This window comes from Heloderma suspectum, chromosome 11 (genome assembly GCF_057233095.1).
Source record: "Heloderma suspectum isolate Gila_16-S chromosome 11, 16-S_ref, whole genome shotgun sequence".
Lineage (NCBI taxonomy): Eukaryota > Metazoa > Chordata > Lepidosauria > Squamata > Helodermatidae > Heloderma > Heloderma suspectum.
In genome coordinates this window covers 19,433,125-19,460,317 of record NC_139468.1, presented here as the reverse complement: position 1 = coordinate 19,460,317, position 27,193 = coordinate 19,433,125, and the positions used below count along the sequence as shown (strand labels likewise).

The 27,193-nt window shown below is 47.3% G+C and overlaps 1 protein-coding gene across 1 annotated transcript in view; it reads right to left on the bottom strand.

Moving 5' to 3' along the window:
* GLDN (gliomedin) overlaps positions 1-26,434 on the bottom strand; it is a 52,231-nt gene extending 25,797 nt beyond the window's left edge. Inside the window, exons 1-6 of the mRNA XM_084817106.1 lie at positions 25,947-26,434; positions 18,230-18,281; positions 12,466-12,483; positions 5,506-5,604; positions 5,147-5,293; positions 2,994-3,122 (exon numbers count right to left, since the gene is read on the bottom strand). Of these exons, the coding sequence (XP_084673232.1) occupies positions 2,994-3,122; positions 5,147-5,293; positions 5,506-5,604; positions 12,466-12,483; positions 18,230-18,281; positions 25,947-26,303 (802 nt within the window). The 5' untranslated portion in view covers positions 26,304-26,434. The remainder of the gene's footprint in view (positions 1-2,993; positions 3,123-5,146; positions 5,294-5,505; positions 5,605-12,465; positions 12,484-18,229; positions 18,282-25,946) is intronic.
* Positions 26,435-27,193: the final 759 nt, after the last annotated feature.

Sequence of the window (27,193 nt, the reverse complement as noted above, 5' to 3'; positions counted from 1 at the left end):
CTTATCTCCCACAAACTCACTCCAAGCCCTGATTTGATTCCATGTTCAGGGAGTGAAGGAGAAGGTGGGGTGAAAGGAAAGGCAGTCCAACACCCTTTGCCAGAGCTTGGAAAAGAGAAGACTGAGCGGTGGGAGTGGGGCAGACGGGACATGGTAGCACCCTTGTCACACACAGAAGAAGGGCAACGGCTCATTCTCTGCTGCCCAGAAGACAGGACTAGATCTAATGGACTTAAATTGCAGAAGGGTAGGTTCCAGTTCAACATTAGGAGAAACGTCTTGACAGTAAGAACATGTTGACAATAAAACCAATTGCCCAAAGGCATGGTGAGCTCTCCCACGCTGGAGGTCTTCAAGGAGAGGCTGGACAGCCATTATCTTTGAGGGATGCTCTTGCTTTGGATTTCCTGCATCAAGCAGGGGGTTGGATTAGATGGCCTCCCAGGACCCCTCCAACTCTATGCTCCTACGACCTTGGGGAAGCATCAACCCAGCAATCCTAGTCGTTAAGGTTAAATTATGACCTTTCCTCTCTCTTTCTCTCTCTCTCTCTCTCTCTCTCTCTCTCTGTGATATATATAGGGAGGAGTGTGTGTGTACGTGTCACTCTGGGTAAGGGCTCTGCCCCCAGAGGTTTTGGGAAGGCAACCCTCTGAAGCTGCCCATCCCTGATGCAGAGGATCCTATCAAACCTTGGAGACTGTCCTATACTGTGGTCACACTAGTGTGTAACAGAGATAGAAGTCAGAAACTGGCTGTGTGTGTGTGTGTGTGTGTGTGTGTGATAGACAGATATAGATATAAATATAGAGATAGAGATATATGATAGGCAGAGATAGATTAGATAGACAGACAGACAGATAGATATAGATATAGATATAGATATAGATATAGATATAGATATAGATATAGATATAGATATATAGATACAGATACAGATATAGATATAGATATATCAATGATAGACATCTGTGTGTATCTGTATCTCTCTCTCACACACACACATATATATGATAGACAGATATAGATACATAGATATAGACACACACAGAGAGAGAGAGAGAGAGAGAGAGAGAGAGAGAGAGAGAAAGAAAGAAAGAAAGAAAGAAAGAAAGAAAGAGAATTAGATAGACCAGTCTCCAGGCTTGATGGGATCAGGGATGGGCAACTTTGAGGACTGGGTGGGGCACACTGCCCCCAAACCTTCTGCTGGGAAGCAGGAAGTGCAGGGAGCATGCACCTTGTTTCCCAGCAAAATCATGCTCCCCACAGTCTTCCCGTCTTCAGCAGGCTGGTGGGGGGTGGGGGCACACAGTGATTCCACTAGGAAACAGGGTGTATGGGGAGCTGTGGGATTCCAGTGGCACAGTGGTTGTGGCCACAGTACTGGTGGGACCCAGTGGGGGCTGCAAAAACCACCATAGGGGTGCATATTGCCCACCCCTCTTCTACCACCCTTGATATGCACAACAAAGAGATGATCAAAGGTCTGAATTAGAAAGAAAGAAAGAAAGAAAGAAAGAAAGAAAGAAAGAGGGAGGATAAAGAGAAAAGAGAAAGAAAGAGAACACCAGACGATCCTTTAAAAATCACATGGTAAAGATGAGAACAGCATATTGTTAACCACAACAACCACAACAACGTAATACTTATATAATGCAGGGATGGGAAACCTGTGGAGCTCTAGATGTTGTTGGGCTACAATTCCCATCATCCCTGATGATTGCCCATGCTAGCTGAGGCTGATGGGAGTTGTACTCCAACAACATATGGAGGGGTTTCCCCATCACTGGTCTAGCACCTTCAAGTGTTCAGAAAGTTTCATGTGCATTATGCTAAGTGATATTCAACCTGTTCTGGAGGGGGCTGCACTCCCCCTAAAGGATCAGGACCATAGTTTGGGCATGCTCTTGGACCCAGAATTGTCACTTGAAGCACAAGTGAACTCAGTGGCACAGAGCACTTGTTATCACCTTAGGGTGGTATACCAACTACACCCTTATCTGGACAGAGAAAGCCTAGCTACAGTTATCCAGGCTCTGATAACCTCTCGTCTTGATTACTGTAATGCGTTATACGTGAGGCTGCCTTTGAAAACAGTCCGGAAAATTCAGCTACTCCAAGATAGGGCAACAAGATTGCCAACAGGGACTGTCCAATGAGATCACATTATGCTAGTACTTTTCCAGCTGCACTGGCTGCCAGTCCATTTCGAGGCACGATTCAAAGTGCTGGTATTAACATTCAACCGTTTGGGGCCAGGTTATCTGAAGGATTGCCTCCTCCCATATGTGTCTGCCCAGACCCTAAGATCATCCTCAGCAGTCTTTCTCCATGAGCCCCTGCCAAAGGAAGTGAGGCGGGTGGCTACCAGGAAGAGGGCCTTTTCTGCTGTGGCACCCGGGCTGTGGAATGAGCTCCCTAGTGAGGTTCGCCTGACACCTACATTGTACTCCTTCCAGCGCCAGGTGAAGACCTTTTTATTCTCCCAGTATTTTAGCATTTTAGCTTCCTAGTCTTTTAGCTTTGGTGTTTTAAATCTGTATTTTAAATCTCTGCATTGCTGCTAGGTTTTATTCTGGTTGTACTGTTCTATTGTGGTTTTAAGCTTTCATATTTTATACTGTTCTATGCTGCACTTTAATTTTTGTGAACTGCCCAGAGAGCTTCAGCTATTGGATGGTATAGAAATTAAATGAAATAAATACATAAATCATCTAGCTGCAATCCTCACAACAACCCTGTGAGGTGTCAGTATTACTGGGTGGGGTGGGGGAGGCTCTGAGGTTGAGAGAGAGAAACAGGGCTTTACCTAAGGCCACAGAGTGAGTTCATAGCAGAGGCAAGATTTGAACTGAGAGCTTCCTGACTAGTGCCTCAGGAGGCAACCCTATACACACACTGACCAGGGTATAGGCTCCACAGAGCACAGTGGGGATTACAGCTGCGTCAGCCTGAATAGCCATGACTTGGCATCATCAAGAAACACTCACCTGTGCACTCAGCACTGTACATTTTCTCCTGAGCCTGAGGCTTTCCTTTCCGTTTCCCTGGTGGCCCTGGAGGTCCCGGGGGCCCTGGGGGACCAGGGGGTCCTGGAAGCCCTGGATCGCCTTTTGCACCTAACAAAGCAGAAGACAAAAAGTAACTCCAAGTGGCAAGTGCTACAAGCTTTGTACCTATCAGACTGAGAGATGTTTTCAAGCGGCTCCAGTTCGGAGGGTTGGAATCTTATATCTTTGCAGCCAGCAGTTCCACATTTAAACAGAGTCAAATCCTCGTTCTGTGATCCTTACCCCCACCTCCCCTAGAAAAATGCAATACTCCCAGAGATTCCAAGACAGCCTCAATAGTCCTACTCCAGAGTCTGAAGATCCACAACTTCTATGCAACATCGTTTACACCAGGAATGGGCAGAAAGTAAGCCAGGATCTACTGGTACATCTCTAGGTGTTTTGCAGCAGATCGGGGATGTAGAACCTCCAGCTCGTGGGCCAAATTCGGCCTGCAGAAGTTCCCTCCCAGGCCCCACCTTCTCTCCCAATGTGAGCAATCACTCACAGCCTTTCTCTAGCAATGGGAGCGGAAACCCCATGAGCAATTACTCTGTGCTTCTCTCTACACAGGGAAAGGGACCCCTATGACATCACGGGGCGGGAAGACTTTGGGGAAGAGGAGGGAGGGGGTTTGGGAGGGAGGTGCCTGCCTTTGGATGTCATCCAAGGCCCCATCTCGTAAAGTCAACATCCAGCTGCACTGCAGCCATTTCTGAGTAGAAGTTTCGATTGTTGGGACACAACTACACATGTAACTAAGGACTTGTGCCTGCATTTGCACTTTTTCCTCCTCCCTCCCAAATCTTTTTCCTTTTGTGTTGTGTCTATTTAGACTGCCCTCAGTCCCCAAGGGCAGGGATTGTCTTATTACTGCACAGTGCAAATCACTCTGGGAGCCGTTTTTGGCTGAAAACAGGGTGAAAACACCTTGAACGAATAAGTAAATCTTACTGCATATATCCTACCTCCTAGATAAGAGGCAGCATGCCTCTGAGTGTCAGCCGCAGCAGGAGGGGGTTACTGTCCTCATGTCTTGCTCGTGGGCTTCCCGTGTGGCATCTGGCTGGCCACCGCAGGGGACAGGAGGGTGGCCTGGACAGATCTTGGGTCTGAGCCAGCAGGGCTCTTCTTAAGTTGCGACCAAGACATTCTTTGAGATTAATCATTATTATCATCAGCAGAACGGATGGAGGCTGAGAGTTAAGGTGCAATCCTATGCACGTTTAGACCAAAAAAGGTCCTAAAACTCCCACCATCCTCCAGCCACCGTGGCTATCTGGGGCATGCTGGGAGCTGTAGGCCTTTTTTCTGTCTAAACTTGCATAGGATTGCGCCCTTAGTGACTTTCCTAAAGTCAGACCATCGGCCCATTGACTAGGGATGTATGGATTGTGTAAAATCCATTCCGTCTGTGTTTTGCAGGTTGTCAGGCGCCTGTCATTCTGCTGTCTGCCCATCAATGGAATTGGATTTTTTTGTTTCCAAATTTGCACAAATTCACACATGCAAAAATACACAACACACCCCCCCCGGCACATTTTCATATGCTCTAGCCTATGGGGGAAATGCGCACTTTCAGCCAGTTTTTTTTTTTATTTTTGCCAGTTTTTCTACCACAAAATTTGTGCAAAATCCCCAAAGGTCAGAAAAACGGTCTGCAACTCTGCGGAATCCATTCTACAGGGGAAAAGCTGATCTGCTGCGGAATCCACGGGTCCAGTTCATGAAAATCCGAACTCATTTAGTTCCATTGCAGATTTCCCCGACATCCCTACCATGAAGACAACAGCACAGATGCTTGAGATTTGCATCATACAAATGCAGCAATGAAAATGGCGGCAAAGACAGAAATCGTTTCACGTAGCACAATATTAGTCAATGGGCATTTGTCAGTCTGACATGTTTTCGATGCAATATACCAGCCATCCCAAAGCTGGTGCCCTTCAGATGTCTTGGACTACATTACTCAGTATTCCTGGCCAATGGCCATACTGATGGGGACAGATGGGAGTTTAAGTCCAATATCTGGGAGGCATTAGGCTGGGGAAGACTGCATTAAAGTGTAACTCTGAGAGCCCATTTCCTCTCACCTTCTGCTATCAGTTCGTTGTTTGCATCGCCTTTGTCACCCTTGGCCCCTCTGGTTCCTTTCTCTCCTCGTGTCCCTTCTTTCCCAGGTAAGCCAATTTCACCAGCATCTCCTTTCTCACCTTTCTCTCCAGGCTCTCCTTTAGGGCCTAGCAAACCAACGGGAATGTTAAACACCATGTGTATAACTGAAATGCTTAAGTAAGGTCAGAAGTGAAGTCTGAAGTGATACAGTCACCACAGGAGGACTGTACCACATGACTGATCTGAACTGTTGAACTGGCTGCACAGATCTGGGGAGAGGGAAGATATAGCATAGGGGAAAACATTAGCCACATATATCTCGAGTCTGAGAAGATACCTATTTTTCCTCTTTTTCCAGAGTCTCCCTTTTCCCCAGGTATTCCAGGAATGCCATCCGATCCATTCAAGCCAGGCAATCCATCGAGCCCAGGGGGACCTGTTCAAACCAATGAAACATGTTTTAAAGACTCCTCTTTCTCTAACTCCTGTTTCTCTGACACCCATCATCAAAAACTTATCCTATTACTTCATGTATTAATGACACGTATATTCCACCTTTCTCCCATCATGGGACTCAAGGAATCATACCTGGGGTCCCTGACCAAACGTCCATCCAGGCACTGACCAGACCTAAACCCTGGGCTGACATAAAAGGTAGGGATGTCAGAGAATTCCGTCACGGATCTCAGTGAGGCCGAATGCCTGTGCATTCGGCCCCCCGAAATCCGTGGTGGAATGAAGCCCCCACCCCCCCACCCCATGAAAGGCGCGCGAAATGGAGCACTTACCTGCTGCCGTCCGTACTGACTTGCGAATGGGGGCCGATAGCTGTGATAGGCTACATAAATAATTACGTAGCCTATCACGGCTAATGCAGGGACGCTATTTGCATCCCTGCAGAGGCCGTGATAAGCTACGTAAGTATTTGCGTAGCCTATCACAGCAAGCAAAAAAAAAACACATCAGTGTACGCAAATGGCGGCAGCTATGGCGGCCGCCATTTGCGTTCCCTTTTTTTCGCTGTTTTAGCCTACGTAAATATTTACGTTAAGCTACTACGGTGAAAAAAAGGGAACGCAAATAGTGTAGTGGGCGCTATTTGCGTTCTTTTTTTTCCCGCCATAATAGCTTACATAAATATTTACGTAGGCTAAAACGGCAGGGGAAAAAAGGAATGCAAATAGCACCCACTACGCTATTTGCGTTCCCCTTTTTTTCGCCATAATAGCTTACGTAAATATTTACGTAGGCTAAAACAGCGAAAAAAAGGGAACGCAAATGGCGGCCACTGTAGCCACCGCCATTTGCATACGCTGTTTTTTTTTTCCTGCAGGCTGCCCAGCGGCCAGATGTCCAGCTGCCGGCGGCCCTGGCAGGTGGCTCCGCAGAATTTCCATGGAGCGGAGCTGGCCGGATTAGGATTTCGGGGGGAGGTGCAGAGCACCTCCCCCCACTGCGAATCACCTCGTCGAAAAGGTAAGTGACTTTCATACATCCCTAATAAAAGGTAGGCATGATTGGGCACATGCCAAGGGCCCACACCCCAGCAAGGGCCCACTGACGAGAGCCCCCTGGACTTGCTCCTCCTCTTCACCATTGCAACCTGCTTGTTCACCTGCTGATTGTAATTCTGCCATCATGCCCTCTCTGAAGCCTGGACATCCATCCCATCGACAGTAAAGACAGAACTATATGTCAGGCGAAACAGGGGGCTGTTGCCAAAAATGGCCGTCCCCTTTCAAGGCTCCCTCTGCAGAGTGTAGTACAACTTCCCTCATGCCCTGGTGTCATTAAGCTGTGTATCCTTCCTCCCTCTGTTTTATATCATTGGCTGCCACTGGTAGGAAACCGTTCACTGTAATGATGTCAACCAGGGCTGGCGCCAAGGGTAAGCATGCTTGTGCACCTGCTAAGGGCCCACACCTCAGCAGGGACCCACTGACGAGAGCCCCCTGGAGCTGGTCCTCCTCTTTCCCATTGCAACCTGCTTGTTTATTATTGTTGTTCACCTGCCTCTTGCCTTGGCCCAGACAACGGTGGTGGTGAGAAGGAGGAGCAGGAGATGCCACTGGCTACTTGCTCACTGGCTCTGTACCTGTCAAGCAAGCAAGTGGTAGCAATGCTGAGAAAGAGGATGAGGAGCAAAAGCAGCTGGTGACAATGTTGAGAAGGTAGACTCAGAGAGGGAGGGCGCCCATTGAGGGTGTCTTGCCCAAGGGCTATCAAGAACCGGTACTGCCTAGACCTTCAAGAGGGTTTCAGCAACATCTTCTGCCTTCAAACCCTCCGCTGGGGCATCCAAGCATGGATCAAACCCAGGGCTTCTTTGCTGGAGCTGAATTCCAAGGAACCCCTTCCCCAAACGCTAACCTTTTCAAAGTTGCTTTCCTTAGTTCCTTTGACACCTACCAAATGTACTTTCCAGGGTGGGGAGGGATTGGATGACAATTTTCCCTGTCCAAACATCTATCCCAGTTACTTATTCCAAGCACAATTTTTACACAAGTCTCAACCTTTAGCATGGAAAAACATGAACCAGCTAGTCATTGAATGTGAAACTTTTCAAAGTAAAGGGAATGTCATTAAAATGCTACAGACAGGGGAAGGGTATAGAATGCCATGTGTTTATGCAAAACTCATTTTTGCCCAGCTTCAAGGATAAATCCGGGGAGTTAAATAGAACTTTTCTTCAATGAAAGTTAGCTTGGATAAAAGCAAATAGAGGTGTATGAAGTTATTAGAGGTGTACAAAATTATGCATGGTGTGGAGAATGTGGATAGGGAGACATTTTTCTATCTCTCTCAAAATAACAGAACCTGGGGTCATCCTATGAAGCTGATAGGTGGGAGATTCAGGACAGATAAAAGGAAGGACTCCTTCACACAGCACATAGCTAAACTATGGAATTTGCTACCACAGGAAGGAGTGATGGCCACCAGTTTGGATGGCTTTAAAAGGGGGTTAGACAAATTCCTGGAGGAAAAGCCTATCAGTGGCTACTAGTCTAGATGGCTATGTGCTACCTCCAGTACCAGAGGCAGTGAGCCTATGTACACCAGTTGCTGGGGAACATGGGTGGGAGGGTGCTATTGCACTTATGCCCTGCTTGTGGGTTCCTGGTTGACAGCTGGTTGGCCACAGTGCGAACTAGACCCTTGGTCTGATCCAGCATGGCTCTTCTTATGTTCTTATGAATATAGCCCCAAATAAGCTATTAGCCCACATGATAAGCATTTCTGGCCCACCAAGAGTCTAAAAGGGAAGAACCAGGTCACTGCCTTTGTTTGCTGGAGAAGATTTTTGATCACCACAGGTGACTAGGCAAGTAGCTATTTAAAGTTGAGCAAGGAAATGATTCCATGTACTGACTAACAGATGCCCTCTCCAGGCGCAAACAAGATGTGAAATTAATTGTGTGCCCTTTACCCTTCCTGCTGTTTTTATGTTGTTGCTTAACCTAAAGCAGCTGCCTTTTCCAAAGGGAGACCAGTGCAGAGGAGAGGAGAGGAGCATCTTAACCCCTTCCCTCTGAGATGGCCTTCCAGCTTTAGATCCACCCTCCCCAGGAGATCCACCCTCATCAAGCTGCTTTTAAGGCTGAGAGGGGGGGAAATAGGAACACTGTTAACGCCATGGCAGTGCAGGCCCAAGGCACTTCACTGCCTGAAGCAGAGCCCAAATGGTGCTCTTCACCCCACCCCACCTTCTGGAGGAAAACGTCAGTGTGCTGTAGTGGTTAGAGTGTTGGACTAGGACTCAGGAGTGGGTTCTAGTCCCCACTCCACTACTGGGTAGCTTTGGGCCAGTCACTGACTCTCGGCCTAACCATAGGGTGGTTGTGAGGATAAAATGGAGTGGAGGAAGAGGACCATTTAAGCTGCCTTAGGTAACCCATAAAAAGAAAAGTGGGACATAAATGTAATAATAAATAATATAATAAAAATTATTTTTGGTTTGAATTAGCCAGAGATTCCCATTTTGTCCAAGCCGAGAATCATGGTTTACATTAACTATGGTTAGTTTAAACAAGCCAGCTCTATAACCCATGGTTTATGAAACCAATGGGATTATTTGCATCAGGACTTTTTTCAGATCACTTAATTCACATTCAAGGAAAAGTTCCTCAATGGTAAATGAGGCACATCTAAATTAATGAGACATGTATGAGAATTTCAGTTTTGCTCGCAAAACATATGGGCATGCCCCCATTCAAACTCCGAATGCGAGCTTGAGCATGAGCATGTGTCTGCTGAAAATACTGATAAATTGTTGAACACGTGCTCTTGTCCGCAATTTGGTTGCTGTTCAATTTATTCACGTTTCCTGTTCGCACAGAGCAAGCAGCGGTCGCATACGAGAACATGACTCGGGCACGAGACGAGCAGCAAGACATTGTCAATTCGCCCATCCCTACAATTAACTACAGTAATACTGTATTACTACAGTAATACAGTAATACAGTAATAATGTGTTACTTGATTCTTATTATCATACCAAATGAACTATAAGGAAAGAAAGGTTATGGAATTTGGTCGATCTAGAAAGATCCATTGCTGGTCACTGGATGGCCATAACCTGAAGTCAGCAACTAAATATAAATATCTTGGAATCTTTTTTTTTTTCTCAGAAGATGGCAAATGGGATAAACATATAAAAGGGATGGCAGAGAAAGCCAAGGTTTCAAGCGGGGCAATCCTAAGGTTTTCAACTGGGAATGGAGGGCACTGAATTTCCTCACTTTTGGAACTTTAGCATTGTAACCTACTGCCGCAAATGCTTTATGGGGCTGTGCTATGGGCAAATTTAAACCTGGCTGAAGTTAGTTCAACATGGGTTTTAACAAGAGTTCTAAATGTAGCAAGAAGCACCCAGAGGGCCATAATAAGAACTGAAATGGGGTTTTTACCCATTTTGGGCCTGGTAATGAAGGCAGCAGCCCGCCTCTGACTCAGATTGATTTTCCAGCTAACTTCACCATTGCTTCAGTCTACTTTTGAAGAGATGAATTACACGGCTGGGTCATGGCCAGGTATAACGAGAGAGGACGTGACCCAGATTGGTTTCTCATATGAATTTATTTTATCAAAGGGTTATGACGTGGCCAAATCGTTCATAAAGCAGAAGATAGCAGATACATTGTGGCAAACAGACACAGCCAAGGTGGCTAATTGTAGATCAAATGAATTATATGCTGGATTATCAGCTACATTTAATCAGGTGGCACAATATCTGGCAAACCCAAGTCCCTGTCCATTACAGGTTCTTATGACTAAATGTCAGTTGAACTGTATTCCCTTGAGGGAAGTTGAGGGAAGATTTCATAATGTGCCCAGGCCATGTCGGCTGTGTCCATTCGGTTGCAAGACAGTAGAAGATCAAATTCACTTTCTGCTAGAGTGTGCTAAATACGATGATTTGAGCCTCAAATATATTTTTCCACTCCTAGGGAAAAAGAGGTTGGAAACATCAAGGGATAAGGTGCTTATGTTATTAAATGGATTGGATTATTATGCTGCTTTTAGAATGGTAAAATATATTAATTCTGCTAGTGAGACAAGGGGCTTTGAATTCAAACCCCCAAATTTTGTTTAGTTCACTGTAAGACAAGCCAAGATGGTTTGGCCTTATGTTTTAAATATTAAATTTTAAGGGTTGTTGCTTTTCTGGATGTAACCAGTGGCTGTCAAATAAGTTTGAGTTTTATGGACTGGTTCTCTGTTTGCAAATGACTTGTTGTCAATGCAATAAAATTGAACAGTATTCAAATGAACATTAGACTTTGGCAATATTTAAGTGCTTAGCTCACTGACAGAAGTTTCTTTAGAGTTTCATCATACCCAAAATTGATAACATGTGGAAGAAAAAGACACTATGGTGTGAAAATTAAAAACAGACTTAAGTTACTGCATTTGCTTTCAAATGGTTTGACGTGGGGCAACTTTGTAGTTTTGGATGATTCTACAAGCAGATGGTAGAAGAGAATACTGAGACTTGAAACAATCTGGAAATACATTTTCAGAAAATATGGGTTGGATGCAGGCATAGCTATACTTAGAGTAGACCCACTGAAATCAATGGGACTTAAGTTAATCATGATTAACTTAAGCTCCATCGATTCCAGTGGGTCTGCTCTATGACTTCATCTGGATTCAACCCTGGAACCAATATCTATAGCAACTTCAGGGGATTCTTATGGAAAACATTAAGGCTACAATCCTAAATGCACACAAGGGAGTCCCACTGAACTCAGTTGGAACTTACTTCCAAATAAACATACATAGGCCTGTACTGTTCCTTCACAAAGAAAAACCATGATATTTAGGAAGAAAGGAGAAATCTCTCATTTCACCTAAGCCAAGCTGCACAGCCCAATCCTATGCATGTTTAAGCCCAATCCTATGCATGTGAAGCAGCTCCTACTGATTTAAATGGGACTTCAAGACTGGCTACATGTTATACCCATTGCATGAGAGCTCTAACTGTTGACAATTCTGAAGGCTCCACCTCCGGCAGGTATAGAGAGCTGGAGTGGCTAGAAATCACACATATGGTGAAAGAGGAGCCACTGACCACTTTTCTCCATCCGGTTATTTTTCTCCTCCTATCATGCTGCTTAGCAGCTAACTTTCCCTGCTCTTCCCCCTCCCAACTCATAGAGAAAATCAGCTGCTAAGCAGAGAGATAACACAAGATAAACAGCAGAAGGAGAGAGGTGACCAACGGTTCCTGCTTCCCTGTGTGTTTGCTGCAATCCCGTCCAGCTGTCTCTGCCTGTCCCCAAGGGAGTCTTCAGAGTTCTTAACAGGCAGAGGCTACTTTTCATGTAGTGAGTATTCACATGGTCAGGCTCATAGGGATGCAGCCTTAGAAGCCTTTTACACTGAAAGAATCCTAGGCTGAATCTACACATAGCAGTTATACCATTATCATACCGTTATCATAACTATTGGTGCGCACTGGTGTCATGTGTACCAATAGTTATGATAACGGCATAACTGCTATGTGTAGATTCAGCCCTAGAGAAAAAGGTCCTCGCCATATTAGATTAGTATGATAAAGGGTTCAATACGAACATTATTGTTCTTATTATCATGTATATAGTGCCAAGAAACAGGGCCCTGCCCCAAGGAGCTCCAATCTATAATTTGATGCGGGGGGGGGGGGCAATGGAAGGGAAGGGAGGGGAGAGGAGGCAGGGATAAACAAGGAAGCAATATGCAGGTGTTTGTGTGCTTAAGCTCAGCTGCAAATCCAGTTACAATAGGGTCTGGGAACATAAAGGAAAAGGTTTATTACCTGGCAGTCCTGGTGGCCCTAGACAGAGAATGAACAAAAAAAGAACAAAAAACGGTGAGTGCAACTTGACACCAAGACCAAGAACACAACTTTTATGAACAGGGCGATGCCAACATCATACTGAAAACAACACTGAAATATCTCAACGGGCATTTTCCAGGCTTTATGTCTACACGTTTAAACCAGTTCCAAATCTGTTTAATTTCATGGCTTCCAACCCAGGAATACTGAGAGATATTGTTCTGCAGGTTGGATCTGGAACAATAGTCTGCATGTTTCTTGGGGTGTGATTGTTGTTTGGAGGGGTGCCCCCTTGGGGGGGGTCATGTGCTGATACCCTTCCCTCTTATTTCTCGGTGGCTTCATTTTGGCTCAAATCCTATTTGCACATTAGCACTGGGTTCAGTATTAGAAGGGATGATAATGGGGTCCAGGACCTCTTTACAAAGAAACCTTAGCTCTTTCACAGAACGAAGCCTGATTATTAGCACAGGTTTATCTGCATCCTTTGTGGGGCGGGGGTGGGATTACTTTTAGAAGCATCCAAACTCATACATGACATATATTTCTGTTTTTCCCCATGGATGACAGTGGTGTGATATCAAGTGGCTGCTGGCAAGTATGGATAGACCAGCCTTTTTCTGATCTCTGCCAGTTTCAGATGTGCTCATTCATAAGTCCATCCCATCCTGTTTCTGCATTAATCAGCATTTTTCTATAAAAAAAACCCAGCATGACAATTTGAATTTAAATAGTATTTTTGAATGTTTTGAATGCTTTTGTTTAGATGGATTTGGGGACATTTTTTTGAGCTGAGAACTGCATAGCAAAATTCAGGAAATGCAAAATCCAAAGAATAACTGTACTGTAATCCGCACATTGGGCTGTGAGTGAGGTTTCCAATGTGATGCTCGTGGGCACCAGTGTGCCCACAGATCTCTCTCTTGGTCCTCCCCAGGCTCCTTGCTCCTCCTGATTTTTATCTTGTTTCTTGAGATATTTTTAAGTAATTATTTTTCTTAGTAGAGAAGCTGGCATGCTGCAAAGAGAAGGGCTTCCCTCCAGAACCATCTTTATTTGGGTTCAGAACAGACCCCCACACACCTCAGCCTTGTACTTAGGTTCTTGGGCAAGTTACTTTTCTTTTAGTCTCACCAGTTTGCCTTCTGGGAAATTAGTGCTTTGTGACCAGCCATTAATTATTTTTTAACAGAGAGGCTGGCCTGCCGCAAAGCGAAGGGCTGCCTTCCAGAATGATCTTTATTTCAGTTCAAAACAGATCCCCCCCTCCTATGGCAGCCATGACATTCTCTTAACATTCCAGATGTGCCCACCTACCTGAACCAAATCTTCAAGTATCCCTACCAGCATATGCCCAATAGTTAAAAGACAACACTGGGTTATCCTTGTAAACCTTGTCTCTCCCTCCTTCCTATGGGGAAAGTGGGGCTTGCTGCTGTATCCATACAGAACACAACAGAAACGGCACAGCATATAATGCTTTGAAAAATACAAAAGCAGAGGAGTCCTCATTTTTCCAGTCGTGCTTGTTGAAAGCTCATCTTCAAAAGCAAACAAACCTCACTCTCAATCCCAAGCCCAGCAGTGACTTAAATATCACTCAACTGCTCTCTGACAGAACACGTGTTCTGCCGGGGGAGTCCGGTTGCAGCACAAGTGATTGCTCTGCAAGGTGTGTGGTATGTGTGCCTTTTCACTTGCGCCAACCAAAGCAATCCAATAATTAATGTGTTGACGTTCTTGAGTGAGTCTCAAGAAGCTCTCTCCGCATCTCCAATTTGCAGCTCGAACAAAATGGCATGTCAGGCCTGAGCACCGCACCAAGACAAAACGGTGGCCCAGATCCAGAATCAATACTGATGGAGATCCTGTGGGAAGTGCTGTAGCAAAGCCAAGGTCACAGGGTGCAGCACCAGCACTTTTTGATTATCGGGGACACTGACTGACGTCATCTGTCATCTCCTCAGCCTTCCCTGTTCCCCCTGAGCTTAGCCATGATCCTCGTAATAGCTGGAGCGGAATGAATTGCCCCAGCAACAACATATTGTTTCCTGTTGTAATGCAAAATATTTTAGGGGGGCTTTGTAAAGCGAATGGGAAACTGAAACCCAATCGCTTTACAAAAGACCTGATGCTGGAGAGGAAAACTGCTAGAACTGGTTTGCTGATTTGGATCAACACAGCTGCCTGCATTTTTGGCCTCTCCTGGGGGCGGGGGCAGAGGCAGCTATGGAGACTGTCATGGTGACTGCCTGCACTTCAACATTCACCACTAGCTGTTAGGTGGTGGTTCATTACTCTGCTTTACAATTGGGAAGATGAGGCGAAGAGCCAAAGTAGATGTGATGTTAAATGTGCCGCTTCTAGCTTTTAAAAAATAGATCAGGTTCAGGGCTACAGAGCATTCACCTTTTCCTCCTGTACTGTGGTCCCAATTAAACCTGCCCCCCCACACACATACCCCATAGCCGTTGTTAGCTGCAAGAGGGTAGGTTCCACTGGCATCACTGGAAGCTTTCCTCCCGGGGCCAACAGGGGTGTGGCAAGAGGGGGGCAATTTTCACCAGGACCACAGCAGTGGGGAAAAGGTTTAAAAACAAGGGCAGGAAAGGGCAACTAAAATGATCAAGGGGCTGCAGCAACTCCCCTATGAGGGAAAGTTACAACAGCTGGGATTGTTTAGCTTGGAGAAAAGGAGGGTCAGGGGAGACATGAGAGAGGTGTACAAAATTATGCATGGTGTGGAGAATGTGGATAGAGAGAGATTTTATCCCTGTCTCAAAGTACTAGAACCCAATGGGGTCATCCCCTGAAGCTGATTGGTGGGAGATTCAGGACAGAGAAAAGGAAAGACGTCTTCACACAGTGCAGAGTCAAACTCTGGAATTCACTTCCACAAGATGCAGTGATGGCCACCACTTTGGATGGCTTTGAAAGGGGATTAGACAAATTCATGGAGGATAAGTCCATCAATGGCTACTAGTCCTAATAGCTATATGCTACCTCCAAGATCAGAGGAAGTCTGCCTATGTACACCAGTTGCTGGGGAACATGGGCAGGAGGATGCTGCTGCACTCCTGTCCTGCTTGTGGGCTTCCCATCCACAGCTGGTTGGCCACTATGTGAACAGAGTACTGGACTAGATGGACCCTTGGTCCAGCAGGGTTCTTCTTAGGTTCTTAGGGGTCTTCAAGCAGAGGCTGGACATCCTCCATCTGTTGGGGATGCCCCAGCTCTGGATTTCTTGCATCCAACAGCAGGTTGGACTAGATGACCTAATGTGCCCCTCTGCTCTAAGAAGAATCAGGTTTAAGGGAGGAACTGCAAGCACACCTCCCTTAGGGACAAACTATATAATGGGACAGACAACATGGTGCCCTCCACATATTTTGGACTACAGCTCCCATGATTCCTGACCATTGGCCATGCTGGCTGAGGCTGATAGGAATCATAGTCCAAATCATCTGCAGGGCACCAGGGTACATATCCCTGAGCCAAATGAGACATTAAACGTATGATTGCCTTTGCTTATCTTAAAAAAAAAGCAGCTCTGTCCCTGCCTCACGGTCTGGATTGGACCCCTGGCACAAAGAAAAGGAGGTTTAACCCACTTGCCAACGCTGTTTTCCCCATTAAAATCCCTCCTTCCCCAAAGCTGCTCTTTACCCCAGAATTTCCCTCCTTAAACAAAAAGCAGCTGGGCAGGGGCATGGGTAATATGTAGGGGTGGATGAAAGTCCCTTACCTGTTCCCGCAGCTTTTTTCGGGGGGGGGGAGGCGCCCTATCCCTCCCCACCGAAATTCTGGCCAGGGGGGAGCGCCCCGCCTCTCCGGCCGCGAAAGAAAAAAGTAAAGTAAAAAAAAAAAAGTGATAGGCTACGTAAATCCTTACGTAGCCTATCACGCTGACTTTGGGAAGAAAAAAAAAGCGCGTACACCTATCACGTTTGTTGGGTTTTTGTTTTGTTTTTTCACTTGGAAATGGTGCCGAACCGCCACTGGGACCCGCCGCCGCGAGGGACATTTGCACGAGGTAAGTCCCATCCCGGGGGGGGGGCGGACCGTTTCTCCACCAATTTCGGGGGGCCAAATGCGTTGGCATTCGGCCCCCCGGAGATTCGTGGAGAAATTCTCCGACATCCCTAGTAATATGTTGGAAAACAGTAGGGAGGCAGTGTAAACCGCCCCCCTCCCAATCCTGATCCAGGTTGGTGATCCCTGCAGCTACTTCTTAAAAAATAAAGAGACGCCAATGTGATCACACATTTCCCATATTGGCCCTAATCCCCAAACCTCTGCCTCTCCCTTAAGCATCCCCCCACCTCTCTGGCAAGTGATGGACAGTTTGAAAATCTCCAGGGGAGGAGGAGAAATGCACATTCTCCAAATCCCTCCTCTGAGGGAGGTTCGGAGAATGGTAACAAGGGAGAGGGCCTTTTCAGTGGTGGCCCCCGACTGTGGAATGCCCTCTCCAATACGGCCCACCTGGTGCCAACATTGTCATCCATTCAGCACCAGGTAAAGACTTCCCTCTATTCCCAGACATTTGATGGCATATGGCGGGCTCTGTAATGTATCAGTTGAAGTATTTGCAGTTTTCACGGATGTTTTAGCTTTTCTATGTGATGGTGGCATTTTAGAGGATGATGGTTTTTAGCTGTTTTAAATTTGGTATGGGTTAATTTTTGTTGTAAATCTCCTTGGCTCCTTTTTGAGAAAGGCATCTAAGAAATCGCAGAAATAATAACAATATTAGTAATCACAATAATGCTCTATTTCAGATGAGATGAAGATGGGAATCACTTGCACATCAACCTGCCTACCTGTGCCTGCATTTTCATTCATGCAGACATTCTTCATGGGAAATAACTCCATGCCTGCAAACTGAAACATCAGAGCCTTAAATGTTAAAGGCTTAGAAGATCTTTCTGCTGATCTTTTTATCCATGGATGGAGCTAGTAACACCAGTCAGCGACAGAGCTAGATTCCACTTCTTTACTGAAATTCAAGTTCTTTCTTTCATCTCCCAGCAGTTTCGATCATGGAGCTCAGTGAGGCATGACATAGGATTACCAGACATTCTCCCATCCAGGCACTGACCAGAGCCACACCAGACCTTTTTATTTTCCCAGGCATTTTAGCATTGTAGCTTTCTAGACTTTTAGCTGTGCTGTTTTAAATCTGTATTTTAAATCTCTGCATTGCTGCTAGGTTTTATTCTGGTTGTATTGTTATATTGTGGTTTTAAGGTTTTTTATATTTTATATTGTTTTACCGTGTGCTTTTTGGTTTTAATTTTTGTGAACTGCACAGAGATCTTCAGCTATTGGGTGGTATAGAAATGAAATTAAAAGAAAAAGAAAAGAAAAAAGATTAACTTCAGTAAGGTCAGCTGTGTCAGGAGCCTTCAGAACAAGTTCTTTCGTGCTCTCAGCCTAGCAATGCATGTGGGTGAAGTCTAGTGGAGGTGGATGACTCCGATGTCAGTGGGGCGGTGAATCTACTCCAGGTTTCAGTCAGAACCAGTCAGAACTCTAAAGGAGCTATCCAAGATCAGACAGCTGACATGGGAGCAACCAGCCTCCACTGGTGAAATCTTGTGATGGAACGCCATCACATTTCTGCGTGTGCTACATCTTCCTCTGATCCCAGCTCCTTTCATCACTGGTGTGCGGAAGCAAGGAAACCAAGCAAAACAAAGAAGGCGGATCAGTTTGCGCAGTCACAACTTTGCCAACCTACCTGTTAAACAAACTCCTTTCGTGCTGTTGCACAACTCAACCATCACCCGGACCTAAAATCATAATGAATATATGTATAGATATATAGAGATATATAGATATATATATAATTAATTGCTGGAAATATATAGGATTCATGATTTGGACAGAAACGGACACACATCTTCCTGCCTAGCATCCCAGGAATTCCCAAACTGTAAGCTAGAGTGTGTCGTGAGAAATTAATTAATTAAATAATGACACAGGAAGTGACCTTATGCCGAGTCAAACCATTGATTCATCTACTTCAGCATTGTCTACAGCAAACATGGGGAACCTTGGCCCTCCAGATGTTGTTGGACTACAACTCCCATCATCCTTGACCATTAGCCATGCTGGCTGGGGCTGATGGGAGTTGGCATCCACAGACATACAGAGAGCCAAAGTAGTTCCCCTAGATTTGAACAACAACAACAACCCTTTCCCACCTCACGCTTATTCATGGTTGATTCATAACCATCAGTTCAGGGCGTACTTCCTCTAAAGGGAGGAGCGTTGGTTGCTCTTTGTACAGACATCTTTGCTTACATAAGAGGGAAATATAGTGTCTCAAATGAGGACAAGCAGGGCCATGCTCAAAGATGCAAGCTAAACTGACTTTCAGAGGAAGGCCATGGGTTGACCTTACCGGCTAAGGCCGGGGGATAGCGAGTGCAGGGGGGATAGAAAGCACATTTTAAAATGAGTCCTCAGAACGACTGGGTGCAGTGCCCTCCCCCTCCCCATGCAAAACATACGCACTGGAGTAAAATCCCAGCAGTGTTGTGACTGGCAATGTTGTGGCTGGGAGCGTGGTGTTCCGTACGCTCCATCCTAACCCCTTCTTTGCCGCTGCTAATCTCCACGAGCGTGCAGGCATTGGAGCAGCATTCTCCAACCTGGTGCCTTGCAGCTTCCTCGAACTACAGCTCCCATCATCCCTGAGCATTGGCCCTGGGGCTGATGAGACCTGCAATCCAAAACATCTGGAGGGCCACCAGGTGTAAAATCCAATGTCAATTCTACTTAGAGTTGACCCATTGAAATGAAAGGGATTTAAGTTAGCCATGACTAACTGAAATCCCATTCATTTCAATGGGTCTACTCAAAGTAGGACTTATGTTGGATTTTACCTCAAGTTGCCTACTTCTGGATTAGGGCCACAGCTCACATGTAGTGCAAAAGGTCCCAGGTTCAATCCCTGTCAGTTCCATATCGGGCTGGGAAAGACTCCTGCCTGAAATGCTGAGAGCCATGGAGTAGTAGTAAATGTTTATTTAAATTATTACATTTATATCCTGCCATTTTTCCTCCTTAAGGAACCCAAAGTGACATACATACACAATCCTCCTCCTCTCAATTTTATCCTCACAACAACAACCCTGTGAGGTGGGTTGGGCTGACAGTCTGTGACTCACCCAAAGTCACCCAGTGAACTTCCATGGAGAAGTGGGGACTAGAACCTGGATCTCCCAGCTCCCAGTCCAACACTCTAGCCACTTGTATTGCCTCTGCAGTAGGCTTCGAACTCTTAATTTAGAGGTGCCAAGATAGTGATAAATCAGATCCAGGTTTACTTACAAGGAGTATTTTATTGAGTCCAATCAGCACACAGGCGTATCCAATGGTTGGATCAGACAGCTTCTCTGAACCCAGAGCCATGGGGTAAAATGGGTTTTATACCATACATGTTAGCAGTGAGGCAGCATGACAGCAGCAAGCGTTAATTAGTGTTCATTCCCAGCATAGACTAACAGTGCTTGTTCAGAAGGAAAACAATCAGAGCTTTCTCAGCACAGACACCTGCAGCTTGGCATAAACATAGCCTCACTTCCCAGGCACATCCTAGGCCCTGATAAGATACTAGCCTTCGTTAGCATGGAATGTGCTGAGGCCGCACTATCAACTTTTGACTCATCTCACATGCTCAGAGGCCCACTAGCAAGGGAATTGCACCAATAATGAACCTAAGCCAAGCATTACGGATCTCTAGGCCCCTCGAAAACTACAGGTCACTTGATTACAGGCCTGGGGCCCATACACCACTACACCACACTGTTGAGGTGCAGATGCTTATCACGACAGTCCATAAGGAGTGTCCAAAATGGAAGGCAGCTGTGTAGACCCATGATCAAAAAAGCTCCTAGAAACAACTCCCTAGTTCTAGGAGTTTTCTCTCCTAAGAAGTTGGTCTTTTGTAAAGTTAATGGGTCTTAATTGCCCATTCAAGACAGAGCCACCTCAAAGAACTTTGCATTACAACAAAGAATGATGTATTGTTTCTGGAAAAAAATCATCTCCCACCCACTCCCTCCCCACAGCTACTGGGAGGATTGCAACTAAGCTCAGAGGGAACAGGGAAGTCTGAGGGGGGTGGCAGGTGATGTCAGCATCCCTGCTAATCAAAAAAGTGCGGGTGCTGCACTCCTGGGAGCCCTGGCTCCAGTACAGCCCTGGCTGAAAGAGCTGCTGCCGCCAGTGGAGACAATACTGAGCTAGATGGGCAAACAGTCCCATGCTCAAAGCAGCTCCCTGTGCAGGAAAATGAAGGGATGAACCTATGCCTGGCCTTTGCAACTAGCAAATGCCCTGCAACCAACAAACAAACAAGTAAGCAAGCAATCAAAAAACAGTTTACATTTAACCTGAATTTTCCACTTTAAAATTTCAATTAAAAACAAAACAATTAAATGCCTGGGCAAACAGGAACACTTTGATTTGGCACCAAGAAGAATGCAAAGTCTATGCCAATCGTATCTGATTTGGGAGGGTGTTCCCAAGTCAGGGCGCCACCACAGGGAAGTCCGTTTCTTTTGTAAAGGCGTAATGCACTTCCTCCAACGATGGTACTCAGAGAAGGATCTGAAAAGCTTCATGCATGGACAGGATGGGATGGAAGGAGGTGTTCCCTTCAGGTACGCAAAGAATGCTAAGTCTATGACAATCATATCTGCTCTGGGAGGGTGTTCCCAAGTCAGGGCGCCACCACAGGGAAGTCCATTCCTTTGTAAGGCGTAATGCACTTCCCCCAACTATGGTACTCAGAGAAGGATCTGAAAAGCTTCATGCATGGACAGGATGGGATAGGAGGAAGTGTTCCCTTCAGATATTTGAACCCCAAGCTGTTCAGGGCTTGAAAAGTGATCACCAGCACCCTGAATTGGGCTTGTTAGTGGACAGGGAGGGAGCTAATAACATTCCTTCAGAATGGGTGCAATGTGGCTCCATCTAGATAAACTAGTCAGAAATCTAGCTGACCAATTCTGAACCAGCTGAAGCTTCCAAACTGTTTCCAAGGGCAGCCCAACATATTACACATTACAATAATCCAACCGGGAGGTTTCCAGAATTGCCAATAGTCAGGGATGATGAAATTTATAGTCCAGCAACAACTGGAAGGCCACAGGTGTCCTACCCCTGGTCTACTGTGATCAAGAGTTACCTGCCCAGGGTCTCGTGCAAAAAGGGTTCTTTCTCTTCACCTGCTCCCCAAACCTTTCAGCTGGAGATCTCAGGTTTCGAACCCAGGACTTTCTGCACACAAAGCATGTATCCTGCCACTGGGCAATTGGAACAACTCGTACTGCCAGGAAAGTTTTTAATTCTTTGTTGAAACTGTTTGCCTGAAACCTAATGATCAGAGTTTTAACAGCATGCTATAAAAAACCACTTTATGGAGGTGCCTACCTTAACATGTACAGACTACAAACACAACTGAGGTTTTTCCTGGGATTTACACCCAATAAAACAACACTGGGAAATGTCTCCTGGCTTGCAAGTGTAACCCAATGCTGCCTTGCTGTTGTTGTGATCCCCTTCCATTTCTTTCTTATTTCTGCAAGAACATCTATGGAACACACATCATTAGCTTTGCAATTTTGCAAGCGTTGTGCTCTTACGGAATGCAGATAAGGCAAAAACGGTAAAATACTGACTTGGGCCCAAGATACATGTGGAACATAGGAAGCTGCCTTATAAGAAGTCAGACCATGCATCCATCTGGCCCAGGGTTGTCGACACTGACTGGCAGCAGCTCTCCACAGGTTCAGGCAGGAATTTTTCCATGGAGGCTGTGGGCTCTGATGTCAGTGGGGCAGTGAACTCACTCTGGGGTTCAGTCTGTCAGAACCAGTCAAATTACAACCAGAGGACTATTTATCTAAAATTGAACCATTCCCTCTGAGGAAGGAACTAATTCTTGCCAAGTTTCTGCTAATGCCCTCTACAGTCCATGATGGTGGACTAGCTAAGGGTGCAATCCTATGCATGTTTAAATGTTTCAACATCTAAGGCCCTCCTCCGGCTGCCTACACTGAGGGAAGCTTGGAAGACTGTGACAAGGGAGAGGGCCTTTTCAGTGCTGGCCCCCAAATTATGGAATGATCTCCCCGATGAGGCCCGCCCGGCACCAACACTGTTGTCTTTTCAGCACCAGGTTAAGACCTTTCTCTTCTCCCAGGCATTCGGCAGTATATGATAAGTGTTTAATCAATCCTGGAATGTCTTATGGTTATGGTTGTTTGTTTTTGAGATTGTTTGTTTGAAGTTGTTTTAGATATATGTTTCTTTTGTGTATATTGTCTGTTCATGTGTTTTTTATGTAAATAGTTTTTAATCTCTGTATATTGTATTTTTAATGTTTTTAATCTTTGTAAACTGCCCAGAGAGCTCTAGCTATTGGGTGGTATAGAAATGTAATAAATAACAACAACAACAACAGCAGCAACTCTAAAGGAGCTATGGATAGCTCCCTTAGCTTCTGGAATTCCAGTGCAAATTCACTGAAGTGCAGTAACCCCAGCAGTAATTGCTCCAAAAAGGAGCTGCAATGGTGTTGGAGGAGTCAATAACTCCCACCCTTCGACTTCAATGGGACTCGGGGAAGTGTCAAAAGGGGAGAGGCCACTGACAAATGTCAGTTCATGGCTTAATAGGGAGAAGATGACATTGCCAAGTGGGAGGTATTGCCCCTCCCCCCGCCCAGTGCTCCTTTTCGGAGCACTTACTTCACTTGCACTTTTCCCCTTTTCAGTGCTCTGAATTGCTCAGATGGGTTCGTACTTTCTCTTAGTGTTAATTTGTCCCTGTCCCTTCGCAAGCGTGTGCAGATGAGCCTATGTGCAGTCTGGCCTTGTCAATTTCCTAGTTACCTACTCCATTTCGGAGCTTCCTTTGACAGTTGTAGAGTACAAGAAAATTGACATGGTGAGACTACACATAGTGGACAGGTTATTCTGCACTCTTGCATGCTTGTGAAAGACTGGGAGGCGGGGGGGGGGTTACAACCCATTTGTGTACTTCTGAAGCACTGAAAAAATAATTTGGAAAAGACCACGATCAAGCTACGGTCCTTCCAAAGCATCATTTCGGCATCAGTGGAGGGGCAGTCACCGGCGACGGCGGAGGAGCAGTGCCGGCACCGGTGAGGTCACGAAGAGTGGCACGGGCTTCTTTGCCACTCTTGCCAAGCGGCTCTGTAGCCCCTGGAGACAAGCCACACTGCTAAGTCGAGATGTCACGACAAGCCACCCTGAAAACAAGCTACTCTCAGCAACTCTACTACAAGCCATGAGTTCTCAGAGTGGCTTGTTTGCACAAAACTACCCATGCTGAATTGTCCGCTCCGGGTTCACACGTCACAGTAACCCACCCTGACACTAACAAGGATCGCAACTCAGTGTGGCTTATCGCGTCGTACGAACACAGTCAATGGAAAGCAAGCTCACGGCAGCTAGGAAGACAACTAGCTAGAAAAAGTCCCATTTCCAGCAGCTTCTATAAAGCCACCGAGTAAGAGCGATGGGTATTTCTCCTGGGATACAAGATAACAATTTTGAATTAAAACTTGCCAACTTTTCAACTCCTGTGTCTTTGACAGTCACTTCACCCGCAGCAATGACAAGGTGATAACTCCAGGGACAAACTTCACCTGCAGAGTGCTGCAGATCAAGTGCAAGTTGAAGACGTGGGGGGGGGGCACTGAAAGCAACTCTCTGTTTTGCGCATCTCCTGTGAAAGTGCCCACACACCTATTACGGCTGTGCAACCAGCCAGCCAGCCACTGCCTCCTGCATATCTTGGAATAATCATTTCCAATAAGTGGTGCAGTTCAGAGTTAGATAGCATTTGCATAGCATAAGGTTTTATCTTGGGATACAAGATTACATAAAAGTAACTTAATACTCATGGAACAACCGATTGTTTCAAAATTGGGAAAGGAGTACGACAAGGCTGTATATTGTCGCCCTGCTTATTTAACTTATATGCAGAGTACATCATGAGAAACACCGGGTTGGATGAATCACAGAAAGCTATGGAAAACCTAGACAGTGTAGTAAGAACCTTGCCGACAAAGGTCTGTATCATCAAAGCTATGGTTTTCCCAGTAGCAACGTATGGCTGTGAGAGCTGGACTATAAGGAAGGCTGAGCTTTCGAACTGTGGTGCTGGAGAAGACTCTTACGAGTCCTCTGGACTGCAAGGAGGTCCAGTCAATCCTAAAGGAAATCAACCCTGCGTGCTCATCGGAAGGACAGATACTTTGCTTAGAATGATGCGAATCCCTGACGCGCCAGCCTTGCTCGGGTTGGGTTTGGGTGGTTTATCTCACTTGGAACCGCCATCCTCTCAATTGCGAGGTCATGCCAAGGGCCCTCCAACTCGTGAACACAAAGGAACCACAGGTGAAGATGTACCACCCGGGGCCCTGCAGATGTGTTGGGACTACAACTCCCATAACACACACCCAGTGGCTGGGGAAAGTGGGAATTGTAGCCCAACACCTCTGGACAGCTCCAGGTTGGGGAATGGCGATATACTGAAATTAGAGCGGCCATGCATTACCTATTTAAGTTATTTAGTACATTTCTAATCCACCCAATAACTACCGTTCTCTTTTTTAACAAATTATTAGTTTACTTGTTACATTTATATCCCACTGTTTTTTTCTCCAAGGAGCCTAAAGCAGTGTACATGATCCTCCTCCTCGTCATTATATCTCCACAACAACCCTGCGAGGCTGGGAGTCAGCGACTGGCCCAATGTCACCCGGTGAGCTTACAGCCAAGCGGGGCCTCGAACAGGGATCTTCCAAGTCCCAGTCCAACACTCTAACCACTACACCACACTGCATGCACCCATGATTAGGGATATGCAAGATTCAATCGCAAAGGGGCCAGCAAGCCTTGAAACTGCCCACAGTGCCCCTGAGCTGAGGCCTGTTGAGCTGGAGCGCCCTTCGCAGGACATCTTGTTGCAGGAGAGGATGGTCGCTCAGAGCGAGAGAAATGGCCCGAACCATCAGAGCGGGGCTGGTGCCAGGGGAGGCCCCTAGAAGCAAACTAGGGCTCTGAATCTATTCCCCAGAGGTCCAAGTGTGCATTGGTGCCAATGGAACCTTGCTCTTAAAGAAGCCTTGCTCTGAAAGCCCCGCCCCCACAACACACACACCCCAGTGCCCTCCGGATATATTGGATCCCAACTCCCATCATCCCCACCCCCGAGGCCCCCCTACAGCGAACTGGAAGAGGCCTTGGTCTAAGCCAGCCTCCTCCAACCGGGCGGCCTCGAGGGGGGTTGGACCACTCCCACCAACCCCAGCCAAAGCGCCAGCTGGGGATGATGGGGGGGGGGTGCCAGGCGTCCTGCCGTGTGCCGGGCCGCCCCGCCCCGCCCCGCGACTAGCGCAGAGCGCCTCCTACCGGCACCATGGAGTAGGTCATCATCATGAGCATGTCGTCGCTCTCGGCGCGGATGTGGCCCTTGGCGAGGCCGCGCCCGCGGTGGCTCCGCTTGCTCCGGGCGCCGCCGCCCGCCGCGCCGCCGAGGCCGCGGCCCGACGGGGCGGTGGGCTCCTGGAGGTGCCGGAGCGCGCCAGGCGGGGCCCCCGCGTCCTGCCGCCGCGCCGCCGCCTCCGCCTGCAGCGCCCGCAGCGCCGCGCTCAGCTCGCTCCACTGGCCCAGCAGGAAGACGGTGCCGGCGGCGCTGAGCGCCGACAGCAGCCCGACGGCGGCCAGGGCGCAGCGCAGCGCCCGGCCGCCCCGCTCCTGGCCCGGCATGGCTCGCCGACACCGTGCCCGGGCGCTCGCCGGCAGGGGGACTCGGGCCGGCAGCGGGGCGGCGGGATGTCCTTCGTCCGGGGCGGCTCTTCTGCCCCGTGGGCGGCTCGCTCGCCCCGGCCGCCGGGCGGGTGAAGGGGAGGGGCGGCCGCCTTGGCCTGGACGCTGCCAGCCCGGCGCGGAGCGGGCGGGGGGCGACCGGCCGCGCCCGCGGGTAGCCGAGCCCGCGGCGACCCCCCGGGCCAGAAGGACGGAGCGGGCCGCGCGGCGGGACCCGGCAGTCGGAGTGGCTGGGTGGGGGACTGGCACCAGTGGGTTCCCCCCCCATTTGGCATCATTGGGCCCCTCCCAGCTTAATTGCCGTGCGGAAGGGGAATCGGGAGGGGGGCACGGTGCGCAGGGAAGGGAGAGCCACCCCTCCCCAACTGCGAACCCCCTGGAAATCCCCTCCGCAAAACTTGGCAACTAAGGTCAAGGATACCTCCCATGGACAACAGTGCGGGGAATTCTAAGCTTAATTGCCTTGCAAAGGAAAGAGGGCACATTGGGGCATGTGGGGTGGGGGTTAACCCTTGTCTCCGCAGCTGCAAGCCCCCTTGAAAATTGCCCCCTGCAGTTAAATTGATTAAAAAAAAAAAAACAACAACAGTTCCATTGGCACCAATGCACACTTGGATCTCTGGGGAATAGATTCGGGGCCCTAGGAAATAGATCTGGAGCCCAGGCCCCATTGGTCCAGTCCTGGCAGTGCCTCTGGTGGGCAGCCTGAAGTCGGGCTGGAGACGGAGATAGAGCCAGCGAGTTTCCCACATGCCCTAGCTCCAAACTTGCAGGTCATTGAAGGGCCTGCTCACATAAAATGGAGCCACGGCTCGTGGTTGCCTCTTCCT